At 42.3% G+C, this 14721-nt stretch overlaps 1 protein-coding gene across 12 annotated transcripts in view; it reads right to left on the bottom strand.

The window, feature by feature from the left end:
* Positions 1 to 14721, bottom strand: part of dtna (dystrobrevin, alpha) — a 199490-nt gene that overhangs the window by 166182 nt on the left and 18587 nt on the right. For all 12 annotated transcript variants that reach the window (XM_067979894.1, XM_067979851.1, XM_067979859.1 and 9 more), the window contains exon 2: positions 2114 to 2181. In XM_067979894.1, the coding sequence (XP_067835995.1) occupies positions 2114 to 2181 (68 nt within the window). The remainder of the gene's footprint in view (positions 1 to 2113; positions 2182 to 14721) is intronic.

The following is a 14721-nucleotide window of genomic DNA, read 5'->3' as shown; positions in this document are numbered from 1 at the left end:
ATTATTCTTCCTCAGAGAAAATATATCATGCAGTCAAAATGATTTATTCAGCACATCAACCCGCGTTAAGATTAGAAATGCAATAGATACTTTTGGAATGTGTCAATATTTAGATCTAATATAAGTTATATTATGCAAATATATGCTTCTCTTTCATTCCTTTGCATCTGTGTTCTTATAGGGAAGGGAGGGGAGGGAACCTGATAAAAGGGAAGCAAAGATGAAGAAATTAAAATGGATATTTAGAAAACAAAATCGCAGTAGCCAAATCTGTTTTAACATATCTTATGCCCTCTTCCAATGGAAGTGGTTCCATTACATGTCAACCCATCAATACTGCAAGGTTCAGCATTTAAACATGCACAAGATTTGCGAATGCACAATTACTGCAAAGTCACATTCATGGCTTTGTTCTTCTGGCTGATTAGCTTCCTTGGAGGTCTGTACAGGGTAGCAATGCCAAAAGCGCATTGTTAGCTTGTAAAGGCAGCCAGAATTAAGTGCTCGTGCTGGCTGCCGTTTACCTTTGCGGTCAACAGCACTGATGGCATTGGTGTTGAGTCATTTACACTATGAGCTGCCTCTAGTGGCAAGTGTTTGCCACTGGAGGCAATCCCACAAATTAAGGGAGGTATTAAAAAAAGGTGACAGAAGCTTTGCACTTGTCATTTAAGGGGGGGGGGGAAATGCAGCTTTCTCTTCATGTATATTATCCGTTAATGATCCAGATCTTGCAGTATTTATAATAAATCATTTAGGAGTTCCTTCTCCAAAAATTGAATGTTTTATAAATGCAGCAACACATATTTCTAGCTGAACATGCAGTGGAAAGCTTATCAGTGATCTGCTTCAGCTGGTTAAGATTCAGCAGTACCCTGGCGCAACTTAAGCCCTGGCTCTACCAACCTGCAACTAAGCACTAAGGGCTTAGGTAAGTGGAATGTGTCTCTAATAGGCGAGAGTGTGCACTTCATACTGTGACATAAATTGGGTTTAGATTTCTCACTAGCTTGAATTGAAGACTCTTACACATGGTGATGAATTGCCACACTTGTCAGATATCCAGCTATCTAAGAAAACAAATCCAACAGAATACAATTGTTTAAAAAAAGGAAAGCAAGCTTGACTAATGCATTAAATAAAAAAAGCCAAGAGATCATAGGTTTTGATAGCAAAGGAAAGCATTAAATCACTGAAGAAATTGTATAATGCAAATGTGGTTAAGACCTATTATTGGGCTATAATGTGCTGTAGCAGGACATCTAACGGCGTCTGCTCTTGCACGTTTAGGTCTTCAAATTTTTTGCGAGGCAAGTTGTTGAAAGTGCAAGTTGTTGAAAGTGCAAATGGGGCAGCGAGGGAAACAGGGCATCTGGGACCTGAGTGAACAGGGCAAACAACTGTGCATCTCCTTAACCAATCAGATTGAAGGACTGTGAAATTAATAGCATAAGGACTGAGAAGGAAGTGTGGAAAGATAAATGAAAGAGGGAAAGAAAGACTGGAGCGAGAGAGAGAAAAAAAAAACAGAAAAGTAAACAAAAGAAATTCAATTTAAAATTTTACATTTTTTAAAATCTCCCAACAACAAAACCTGAAGGAATGAGACGCCACGCTTGTAATAGTTGATTTTCAGTGCCAGAGAGGTTATTTAGTAGTAATTAACACTTTATCACATCGTTAAAAAGGTACTTAGGCTTGAAATGATTGGACTTAACTTTCTGTGGCGAGTTTAGTTCATAATTATCACACAAATGCAGCACCTTCATGATGTTCAATGCATTTCAACGGTGAGGCAGACAGCGAGATGCTGTTTTCGCAAAGCTAACAGTGAAGCAGCGCAACTTGGACAGCAACTTTTGGATATTTGAGTTTAACCACACATCTGCCCCTCGCTTGAAGTTGCTGTACCATTCACACATAAATAATAGCGAGAGCCATTAGTCTCACCATTATTTTGACAGCAAAATCTGGCCCATCGTCTTTAACTAAAATTTACCACATATAAAGGACTACTACCCTAATTCCTCCCCTCTGAAAAACTGTCCTTTATATGGATTGCTAACCAATACTCAATCTTCCCACATAATACCTGTTATGTAAAAGTACTTACGCATTTCTGCAAACAACTGTCTTCTTTCTGCCATGGTATTTTCTCTCCTTCCACGTTCTTCAATCATTCTAAAGGACACCAAACAAAACAAATGAGGAATCAGTCATCACTTTCCATTCCCAAATATGCCATTACAGAATGTAGTATGGCTTTCTTCTTAAATAGCATATTTTAAGCCCTACTTGGACTATAACAGAGGAAGACTCCACATCCAAAATACATTTATTGACCTTTGAAATCCAAACATCTCCAAGAAAAAGCTGGCAGACTATTTGACATACAGGCAACACAGTGACACAAGCTGGTTAATACATCAACAGGCTGCTTCATGAGTGGCAGGATGAGGGCTTGCAACTGTGGTTGCCCACGAATTGCTTTCACGATCATCAGCCCATCTTAGTTGCTGCAGTATGCAGCTGGGTCCTTCAAGTCTTTCGATGGATGATCAGCAGCCTTCCACCTCCCATGTTGTAGCCGGGGTAGCACCCTTAGGAGTACTAGACTAGGTAAACTAGCACTTGAGACATGCACTAGGGGGTTTCCACAAGTTTTCCAACTTGTTTATTCTCAAATGTAAAACAAATGGTTGTTTCTTGGTGCATAGTGTTTCTTTGGATTGGTGTTTGATTAACAGTGCCTAGTGAAGTGATAACAAAACTATGCTGATGTTGAAGTTGAGGGAATTCATCTGGAGGGTATAAGGACTGTGTCGTATGGTAGGAGGGACATGCTGGTGCAGGGTTGGGGGGGGCGGGGTTGATTCAACCAACTCTTTCCTTGATGATTTGTTGCCATTAAGCTCAGGCAGCAGTCAGGATTGGTGGCCCTTGCTCTTCTTTGATATCCTGCTGTTCTTCCTTCTCCTGCACCATCACTTCTTCCTCCACTGGTGGTTCTAAGGGTTTCCCCCTTTGCAGAGCATAGTATTGGAACATCCAGCAAACTACAACAAATCTGAAGACACTCTCAGGCTGATATTGCAGGACGCCTCCAGACCAATCCAAACAGCGTAACCTCTAATTCAGGATGCCAATGGTTTGCTCAGAGTTCTGGTAGAGACATGGATCTGATTGTATTGCTCCTCTGCATCTGTGGTCGGGTTCCCGATAGGTATCATGAGCCACGTCTTCAGGCAAATACCCCTCGTTTCCAAGCAGCCAGCCTGACACCTGATGGTCTGGGTGAAAGAGAGGGGAGATTGAGAACTGGCGCAGGATAAAGGTATCATAACAACTGCCAGGAACCCGGGCACAGACCTGCATGATGCACTGCCTGTCGTCACACAACAGCTGGACGGTGAGTGAGTGGATGCCCTTCCTGTTCGTGAATACTCCGGATTCTTGATAAAGGAGCACACAAGACTATATGGGTGCAATCAATTATGCCCTGCACCTGGGGGAAGCTTGCTATTCTGTGAAAGCTCAGAGCTCTGATTTCTTGCTTTTCTGCCTCCATTGGGGAAAGCGATTAATTTGTTTCGCTTAGCGAAGAGCATATCAGTCACCTGCTTGATGCAGCAACACGCTGCAAATTGACTAATATTGCTAATGTCACCTGTTGCAGCCTGGAATGACCATGAGGCATAGAAAGTCAGTGCCACAGTAACCTAGGAGCCACAGGCAATGAAGTGTGTGACCTGGTGCGGGCCTGCAACTGGTGCTGCTACAGGTGATCTAGCTCTGCCACCGTCTCCCTGGTGAAGCAGAGCTGCTGGACACACTTCTCCTCAGTTAACTGGAGGCAAGATGTTCTGTTTCTTATCACTTGCATGATGGAAGGCCTCCTGCACTCTCCCCTCCTACATCCTCTTCTCCCAACAGCTCCTCCTCCTCCTCCTCCCCCAGCCCCAATGCCAGACTGAACAGCACACCCATGTTGGCAGAATAACTTTGTGCACATGCCCCTGGACCTGGATTGTCCTGCAACTCCAAAAAATAACTCCACAATTTTTGAACTCAGCTAGAGCAGCCAACACAGCGAGAAATAAACCTAAAAGTCCAGCAGCAGTGATTAACCAGAGACTTATCGGAATGCAGCCGGGGATCCTTTTAAATGACGCTGGTGCAGCCTGTTGTCGCTAAGAATTTGTGGGCGGATTTTAGGATAAATGATTACAGCACTCCCAAAGACCAATATGGCAGAAGGATCCTTAAGCAGGCTTAGGACCCTAATTTACATATATTTATTAAAATCTTGTTGCTTTAAGGTAGGTGTCTTAAGCAACTAAAATTCGCCCAAGTCCAGCACAATTTCGGCGCAGTTCAGGTGAAGCAGATCACGATGTGAAATCCGGAGGTATTACGTCAATTTTACGCCGGAAAAATGGGCAGCCATGGGTTGAATTTCTTCCCCAAAGTTTTTATACAAAAAATACTATTTGCATCGTAAGGAATTGCTGAGGTTTCTATCACGGGACATTAACTTTCCCAAATATGTTGTCTAAAAACTTGAGGCATTCAAGTGCTCTCTAATCTCAAGAAAGATACACAACTCAGATATACTGTTGGAATGTTCGGCACTAGTCGTTGGTAATCTTACTGCTTCATACAAATCACTTTGATGCGTTCACCACCGCAAGTTAGTTATACATTTACGCAGTTTGTTTTCTAGAGGATTTTTTTTAAAGTGCCTACTCAGTCCACAGTGTTAAAGCTATGCTTTGTAGAATAAGCAGACCCTTACTTTTTCATACTTTGTCTTCTCTGTAACACAGCCCTCACTATACAGACAGTCCTGCTTAATCTGGCATTGTTTTATTCAAAATCCACATTAATCTAACTGTTTATTTTCACTTTATAAAATGTAAATCTTCAAAAAAGGTACCTTTAACAACTAGAACATGTTAACAACCAAAAGCACATTCCACATACAGAGCTTTCTGTATCCAGTAGCGTTTGTTTTGAGAAGCGATATGAGCACCATGTAAAAAAATTCACAGGGTGTTCTGCTTTGTATTATTTTGGTGCCAACATTCCATTAAGTTGGCAACAGTTTGAAGTTTTACTAATGTACCCTGGTTGTTAAGCTATGAGACTGCACTTTTGCAGACTCCAATTTTGCACACTTAAAATCAGCTTTTCTCAAATACATTTTGGGATTTTTTTATGCTGTTCACCAACAAAACAAACACAAAACACTTAGATTTTGCAAATGTGACAATTACAGTAGCTTTCCCTGGGGACAGAATTTGTTTGTCTCCACCAAATTGCTCAGGCAGGAAGGTAAAACTGATTGTGAGAAGTGATTCATGCCACTTGTAGAAATGTTTACTTGATGGGATGACAGAACAGATGTAATTCAGGGGAACATTAGAACCATTGTTTTTGTTTCTTAGTTTAATCAAATATAATTATATGTCTAATATATAATAAATTACTAATACAATTTACACTAATAAAAATTAGACACACCCATGATACTTAGGTGTCACATTGGCACACATGCAACTTTCTGTTTCACGTTCAAAAAAAGTGAGCTAATCATTTCCAATGTAAAGAGAAATTTTGGCAACAGAAGATACCCATTAACTGAATTCAGGCCTTACACTTGAAACAAAATTGAACCTGGAAGTGAGCTAAGAAACCGCATGAGAACAGTTAGCCTCTATTTGACCCAGTAAGCCATAGCAATTACACTCGTGGTCTTAAAAGGAACATACAAAATTGCACAGTCACACTTTATGCACAACCTGGTATAAAAATTAGCAACACCATGAGAGTTCATAGAATCATAGAAAGTTACAGCACAGAAGGAGGCCATTCGGCCCATTGCATCTGTGCCGGCTAAAAAAGAGCTATCCAGCTTAATCCCACTTTCCAGCACTTGGTCCATAGCCCCATAGGTTACAGCACTTCAAGTGCACATCCAAGTACTTTTTAAATGAGTTAAGGGTTTCTGCCTCTTCCACCCCTTCAGGCAGTGAGTTTCAGACCCCCACCACCCTCTGGGTGAAAAAAATTCTCCTCAGCTCCCATCTAATTCTTATACCAATTAATTTAAATCTATGCCCCCTGGTCACTGACCCCTCTGCTAAAGGAAATAGGTCCTCCATATCCACTCTCTCTAGTCCGGTCATAATTTTAGGTACCTCAATTTAATCTCCCCTCAGCCTCCTTTGTTCCAAAGAAAACAACCCCAGCCTATCCAATCTTTCCTCATAGCTAAAATGCTCCAGCCCTGGCAACATCCTTGTAAATCTCCTCTGTACCTTCTCTAGTGCAATCACATCTTTCCTGTAATGTGGTGACCAGAACTGTACGCAGTACTCAAGTTGTGGCCTAACCATCATTTTATACACTTCTCGCATAACCTTCCTGCTCTTATATTCTATGCCTCGGCTAATAAAGGAAAGTATCCCATATGCCTTTTTTAACCACCTTATCTACCTGTCCTGCTACCTTCAGGGATCTGTGAACATGCACTCCAAGGTCCCTTTGTTCCTCTACACCCCTCAGTATCCTTCCATTTATTGTGTACTCCCTTGCCTTGTTTGCTCTCCTCAAATGCATTACCTCACACTTCTCTGGATTGAATTCAATTTGCCACTTTTCTGCCCACCTGGCCAATCCATTGATATCTTCCTGCAGTCTACAGCTTTCCTCCTCACTATCAACCACACAGCCAATTTTTGTATCAACTGCAAACTTCTTGATCAAGGTCCCCACATTCAAGTCCAAATCATTAATATATACCACAAAAAGCAAGGGACCCAAGTACTGAGCCTTGCGGGACCCCGCTGGAAACAGCCTTCCTGTTGCAAAAACACCCGTCAACCATTACCCTTTGCTTCCTGCCACTGAGCCAATTTTGGATCCAACTTGCCACTCTTCCTTGGATCCCAATGGCTTTTACTTTTTTGACCAGTCTGCCATGTAGGACCTTGTTAAAAGCCTTGCTAAAATCTATGTCGGCTACATCAAACGCATTACCCTCATCGACCCTCCTTGTTACTTGCTCAAAAAATTCAATCAAGTTAGTCAGACACGACCTTCCTTTAACAAATCCATGCTGACTGTCCTTGATTAAACCGCGCCTTTCTAAATGACGATTTATGCTGTCCCTCAGAATCGATTCTAATAGTATTATATAACAGATTTCAAAAAGTTAACTTTTAGTACAATTAACATGCCTGAATGTAACTGGTTAACACTACCAGCTACCAAAATAATCCAATGAATTACATTCACAGTAGCCTTGGATGCATACGTTGAATTATGGTTCCAATCCATATCTCACTGTTTCTTTTTTCTAGGAATCAGCCACTAGATTCAATGTTAATAGATTAGTGTAAATTCCACAATCCTCCACTCCCAATAGGAAAACTGTGCTTAAAAAGGAATATGAGGTGGAGATTGGGCAACAACGTTGTAACCAGAATTCTTCGACCCACAGGACCATGGAAGTTAACTATTATTTCTCCCCACCCTGCTTCACATCTCTGATTCCACTCCCCTTACCAGAGCTCTGATCATCGTCTCCACCTACCCCAGCTTTAGCGCATCTAAACTTCTCATTGAAAGATTTCACAGGGCAGATCCAAATGGACTCCCAGGATATGGCCAAGGTTTAAAATGGTTACTTTGCATCAGTCCTCACTACAGAAGATGATGCTGAGTTACTAACCGTCGGGTTGATGCTAAAGTTGAAAGTTTCAAAGTGGATATGGATTATAGTCCTGGCTCGAATAAAAAGAACTCAAAACAGATCGGGCTGCTGACCTGATGGTATTCACCAGAGGGTGCTCAAAGAAATAGGGGCTGTGCTCCAATAGCCGCTTGCTAAAATTTTAACAGTTTGCTGGAGTCTGAAATTGTTCCCATGGACTGGAAAGAGACTCCTGTGGTGCCAAGCTTTAAAAAGGGCAATAAATCTGAACTGGGAAATTACAGGCCCATTAGTTTGATTTTGGTTATAGGCCAATTGCTAGAGATACACTTGGCAGAGAAGAGGTTATTAGAGAATCTCAACATGGCTTCAGGAGAAGAAGGTCTTGTCTTACCAAGCTCGTTGAATTTTTTTGAGGGAGTTACTAGGTTGGTGGATGGAGGTTGTCCGGTCGACATTGTGAGTGTGAATTTCTGCAGAGGTTCTCCTGCTTGTCAGTGTTTATGCTGTTTTTCTGGGATTTTCTTAGCTTTTCTGCCAAGGTTACTGCCGGATCGCCATACCTCTACTGCCCCAAATTGGGGTGCTGGCAAGTCAAAAATTGCTCCCAGAGTATCAGTTGAAATCTCACTAGTAAGTAATGTCTTTGAAGTCAAAAGAAAATTGACTGGTCATTGAACAAAATAAACAGACTTTGAAAAGGAGACTGCGATTTGAAACCTAAAGATTTGGCAGCAGCATTTGGCATCTGTTTCAGTAATATTAGGGACAACAAAGTTTTAATTCTGATTCAGGCTGGTCCAAGTGTAAAATGGTCCACATAAAAGCACAAAGGTGCCAAAAATATATGCTTGGTTCGAGGTGTTCAGTAGGAAGAACAAGGCCTCTGGGTAGTATCCTGAAATAAGGAATCAGCAATTTTGCGTAAGTTACCTAGAGTGTTTGATAATTACCCTTCAGCGGCACTGAAGAGATCACCGCTACTTGTGCTGTGAGGATTCAAAAGAGGGCTGTGAGAACTACAGGGCCTGATCTACGAGATGGTTACCGAGGCTCGAATGACTGCTGCTTCCTACCATGAGATAGTGGGGAATGGAAAGAGCTTTGGGAACATATGTTTAGATGATCAGATTCTGAACACCTGCAGTGAAACACCAGCAGATGATTCAGGCAGTACAAATTAACGTGACTTCTCAAAGCATCATGATAAACCACCATATCCCCAATGCCACTGCATGAGGTGGAAACAAAACACTGGAGAGATTGCTTAACTGTTCAGAACATCAGAGAGAGTCGATTTGAAGGCCTTAAAGGAATCCGGAAGCTGGTTTAAAAAACAAAGTGAAGTCAGATAGGATTAGCTAGGCTAAGCAGAAACTAATAAAAGGTATTTTCTCAAAGGATTACAGGAACAGAACATTAGAAATGGAACTCTATCAACATTTCTTCAACAAACATTTAAAGAACGAGCATTGTAAGAGCTTGGATAGTAAACTTGCGTTTTGTATTACAATCTCTTATAATACAGTACACATTGCTTGCACTGTATAGATGCAACACAAGTATAATGACAAGATTTTTTTTGTTCATATGCACACACTTAGAGATACAGCACAGAAGAAATAAGGTATGCTGTAAAACATTAAGGAGATAATTTTAGTCTTCATCAGTAGCACAAAACAGGATCATAGCGAAATGGCTGCCCGTTTTACACTGCTCCTGATTTTCTTTTCATAGAATCATGCAGCACAGAAGGAGGCCATTCAGCCCATCGTGCCTGTGCCAGCTCTTTGAAAGAGATATCCAATTAGTCCCTACTCTTTCCCCATAGCCCTGCAAATTTTTCCTTTTCCAATATACATCCAATTCCTTTTTGAAAGTTATTAATGAATCTGCTTCCACCACCCTTTCAAGTAATGCATTCTAGATTATAATACCTCGCTGCATATATAAAAAAAAATCTCCTCATCTCGCCTCAGTTCGTTTTGCCAATCATCTTAAATCTATGTCCTCTGGTTACCGATCCTCCTACTAGTGGAAACAGTTTCTTATTTCCTCCATCAAAACCCTTCATAATTCTGAACACCTCTATTAAACCTCCCTTTAACATTCTCTGCTCTAAAGGAGAACAATCCCAGCTTCTCCAGTCTCTCCACACATCTGCAGTCCCTCATCCCTGGTATAATTCAAGTAAATCTCTGCATCCTCCCGAAGGCCTTGACATCCTTCCTAAAGTATGATGCCCAGAATTGGACACAATACACCAGCTGAGGCCTCAATTGTGGAAAAGAAAAATTGGGCGCAATGTAAAACAGGCTGCCGATTCATTATGAGCCCATTTAGCACTACTAGCGAAAACTATTTTCACTCCCAAACACCATTAATACAGATACACACACATAAAAATGCTTAACATTTGTTATTATTAGACATATACCATTGTAGCTATATGCTGGTTAATATGTGCATGATCAAACAATCACAAATTCACTACTCAAAAGACGGTCATGGTTTTTTGTTAATTTTTGGGAGGGGCGAGGGTGTATTTTTATAATTATAGATGGGAGGGGTGTCAGTGATAGGGATTGAAAATTTATTCTGCTTTTTCTTTGCATTCAGTCACTTCCAGATGAAAAGCAAAGCACCCTCTACTCTGCTACAGCATTGTGCTTTAACCCAACCTCATCTAATTGCATCCCTCCATATTATTGAGTTGCTTCCGATTGCATAGGCACCATTGGAGCAACGTTATAGTATAAACGACCCAACATTCTTGCTGCCAGAGGCAGTCGATCCTTCCTGGAACTGGGATGTTAGTCCCTGCCCACAGCTGAAAGTACCAGTAACAACAATTTGCACCAGCTCTATCTGCTATTAGTGTGTCAGTTTTGGATTTGGCTGCGAGTGGGTTGATCTCTCAACCTGCTTCGAGTGTACCATTACAGACCTTCCTCGGATATTGAGGAGCAGACTGACAAAGTTGCAAACGTGAAATTCGTACATGACAGTAACATTTAAAACATATTCACAGCTTTGGGGCAACTGTGTGCACAGGACAGATTGGGCACAGAAAGTGACATAATTATATCCTGCAGAATTTACCCTTGCCATTCTGTCCCCGGCTTTCCCTACTCATTTGCTTGCCTGATTCATTCAGCTCTCTCCCTTCTTCCCTTTTCTAACATCCAGCTGCCTGTCACTGTGCTCCAGCTTCTCACCACAGTCGACTAAAGGGAGTTTCTGCAGGTTTGATGTGTTGCCAAGCAGCTCGACTGGACCTCAGTAAATGACCACTGTCAGCTTCACAGGGACTGAATTGGTGATGCAAACCCAGCTTTCTTTGCTGCAGTTTAAAGAGTCGTGTGTATATTGTGATTGTTGAGATAGGGGCTTGGCGTCCTCCACAGTGGGTCCATTATCTCCCTCTCTTTTCTATGCAATGGGAGCAGAGATACTGCCTCGGTCAACCATGGGTGGGCTTGTTGACTCCATCGTTTCTTCTCTCTTACTCCAACCCTGCCAGTCAAGCATCCTCGCCAAAAAATTCGATGAAACCGTTTTTTGTCTTGTTGATCAGCTGATAAACAACTAATCATCTGCAAGGTTGGGGCCTCTTTCCTCCTCCAGAAAAAGAGTTGATGATCAGTGGCAATGTTTGGACCACAGTGGATTCTAATCAAAAGCAAAGGATAAAACTCGGCTTGTGTGTCATCAATGAATAATATGGTAGCTGGAAGAATTAATGTGATTTGGGGGACACCTTGGTCAACGAGACCTTGAATGTACTTTGCAGCCTGATATCCATCCTGGGACTACACCTTTCTGATTGTCACTTAACAATCAATTACTCTGCTGGAACACAGGGTTCATTGGAATGGCAAGTGGGGCGTTGCAGAGGCCCATACGCTTTGTCCCCTTAACACAGACTTGGAAAGTTCACCGCAAAAAGCCCAACCCATTTTTCAAGGATCTCTGGGCATGTCGACCGGGTTGGGGCTGGACTTTCAGTACTGTGATTAATGGTGAACGATTCATCCTAGCAAGCTGTCTGTACTGCATCCCCCTCACTGGAACATTTCTCCGACTTTGTTGTGTGGTATGACAGCAACTGTGCTGTTGCATTTCTATCAGTGGTTGGAGTTTGTGAGGAAATAATGCTGCGCTTTGTGTCAGACAGGTAGAGGAGTGTTTCATATAGTGTCCCTCCATACACTGCCCTTGCCTCTCACACTCCATTTCTGCACTCCCACCTGCTCATCCCTTCTACTTCTTCTGCTGCACCTCCTCCTTTTTCCTAGGCCCTCAGGACTCTGGAGCCGGGTTGGCTGAGCCCAGCTCTTGTGCAGCCCTTCCTTTGGTCTAACCCCGCTGCAGGTGGGCAGGGTAAAATGTGTCAGTTAAACTACCTGGTGCCTTCTCTTTTCTGCCTACAACCTCAGGTCAGATATGGCAACCTGCTGAATTTAAGCTCATTAGTAAGGAAAGAAAAATTAACTAACAAGATACCCGCAAACTCAGGGCTAGCACCAGTCTGTCACCGTGGGCTTGGAAGAGCAACCTGCCAGAGGCCCAGAATAAGAAAGCACCTTGCACCTTTCTCTTTAACATTTACATTAACCTTAACCTTCTCGAGGGCAATTAGGGATGGGCAATAAATGCTGGCTTCGCCAGCGACACCCACATCCCGTGAACGAATAAAAAAAAGCACCAACATAATTAGACACATCCTGGAGGATGCAGTTAGTGAACTTGAGGAGGTAGGACCAGGTGAGTCAGAGTACATAGGTGAGGAGAAGCAAGTGGTACTGACAGAAGATCCTCAATGACTTCTGTACTTTGGGAAATGCAGCAGTGAAGTGACTTTGGGCAACCACGTCATACTCCTGTTGCTATTCATTGGGAAAGGAGATGAAAGTGCTGGCCATAGTAACCGAGGCATTAGTCACCACATTTTATTGCAATGTTTAAAACAGATTGATTTATTTTTAAAAAAAAGGTGTTTGGGCAGCACAATGGCCAACATTACAGTTCACAACGTTAGCCTGGAAGGAGATGGCGGCAGAAAGGTCGAGGACGCTTGGCAGTGCTGTCTCTATGATTAAAGTCTCCTTGCGGAAAGTGACACAGCTCTTTCCTGACCTGGAGCATGCAAAAAGCAGTTGTCCTTGATCATTGCCCAGTAGGTGTGCCTACTGACAGATATGGTTGGCAGCATAATGATGGGCATGTACAGTCTCCCTCTGGTGCCTGCTGATGTTCTTGGCATGCCTTCTTTCATCTTGTATCACTTCACCAATAAAATATTGGGCAGGATTTTAAAAAGGGAAGAATGGGTGGGTTGGAGGTGGGGGGAGCAAGCAATCAAAATTGATGTTTTTGGGAGCGGGCTAACATCCTGGCTGGAACCTCCCATTTTTAAATTGGACTCAGGCAAATCTGTGTGTGTGCACACATCAATCACCAGGAAGTCCCGCCCCCACTTAAATCCAGCAAATAATTAAAGGGGCAATGATTGAGGTACTTACGGTACTTTATATTTTGTGCATTGTCACTTAAAATGATTTTAACGTTACCTGGACGGCTTTCCCACGGCTTCCAATTAACGCCTGGTGAAAGCAGGCAGAAATGGCCGGACCAATGAAAAATACACTAAATTAAATAAAATTACATTTTCTATTGTAAAATAAATTAATAAACATACCTTAAAAACAATGTTGCCTGGACCCCACCCCCCCCCCCCCAACCACCGATCTCGATGTCCGACGTCTCCCCTGCAATCTTTCCCCTCCACACCCCCCCCATCTCTATCCCAAAGGCTGATGAGGTGTCTCTCCCTTTCTCCGCTCCGCTCCGCCCCCTCCCACACAGACAGCTTGCTCGGATGTGTAGCTCCTGCCGGCAGCCAGCCTGTCAATCAGGCTGGCTGCCAGGCGCAAAGCCCAGATGAGGCATTGATTGACCTCATTAAGGTCGCGATTGCACTTCCCTTCCGGCAAATCCCCCAACCCCGCATTCATCCCACCGCCATAAATCATGCCCATTTTATTTGATTTGCTTTGAAACTAATCCTCATCATTAATTTGAGCTAGACTTGACTGCCACAGGACTCTGAAGCTTGCATTTAGGATGCCTTATTACTCCCAGAAGTCTTGTGAAATTTTCTATTAAAAGTTTTGTGCCTGTGACAATGTAGAAATGTATGAACGTGTGATTGCAAAGAACCAAAAATTTTGCTTGTACAAACTAACAACACATTATCTGGTCACATGATCATTACTGACCAATTGGATCCAGACGTTCAATTCTACACAATACACAATATAGGCATGTTGGATTTTGTGACTACTCTACATTACTTTTAAATTATTTTTCTTTCTCCCTCCCTGTTCCCTGTTTCACTCTGCACTGCCTTCCCACCTGTGCCCACTTCAGTTGACCTTTAATTTCAAAACATCTTCTCCCCCATCAGAATAAATTTTAAAAAGCCTTCCATTGGATTCCCTTCCCCAGCTGTCTTCTGTGTTTGTCTGATTCTGACATTGTTAATCCTACACTAAATAATGGGGCTCCAGTAAAAAGAAATATGAGAAAAGGGTTAGTGGATAAGTAACAATGAACTGTAAATTATACAGAATTACAAAGCGGAAACAGGCCATTCGGCCCAATCAGTCTGTGTTGGTGTTTAACCTACCTTTAAATGTTGACATCCAGTAATGGGTTCCATAGCCTCGTAGCCCTCGTGTAAAAAAGTTTCTTCTGCTCTCTGTCTTAAATCTCTTACATTTAATATTACATCTATGTCCCCTCATCCTACACCCTCGAATGACTAGAAACAGTCTGTTTTTATCTACTCTGTCCCATCCCTTCATAAATTCAAACATCTCTGTCAAATCACCCCTTACTCTTTTCTGTTCTAATGAAAACAGTCCTAATTTTTCAAGTCTTTCTTCACCTCTGTATTTCTTCATACCAGGCAGCATCCGAATGAATCAGCCCAGCACCCT

This window comes from Heptranchias perlo, chromosome 3 (assembly GCF_035084215.1).
Source record: "Heptranchias perlo isolate sHepPer1 chromosome 3, sHepPer1.hap1, whole genome shotgun sequence".
NCBI lineage: Eukaryota > Metazoa > Chordata > Chondrichthyes > Hexanchiformes > Hexanchidae > Heptranchias > Heptranchias perlo.
This window is presented reverse-complemented; position numbering and strand designations above follow the sequence as displayed.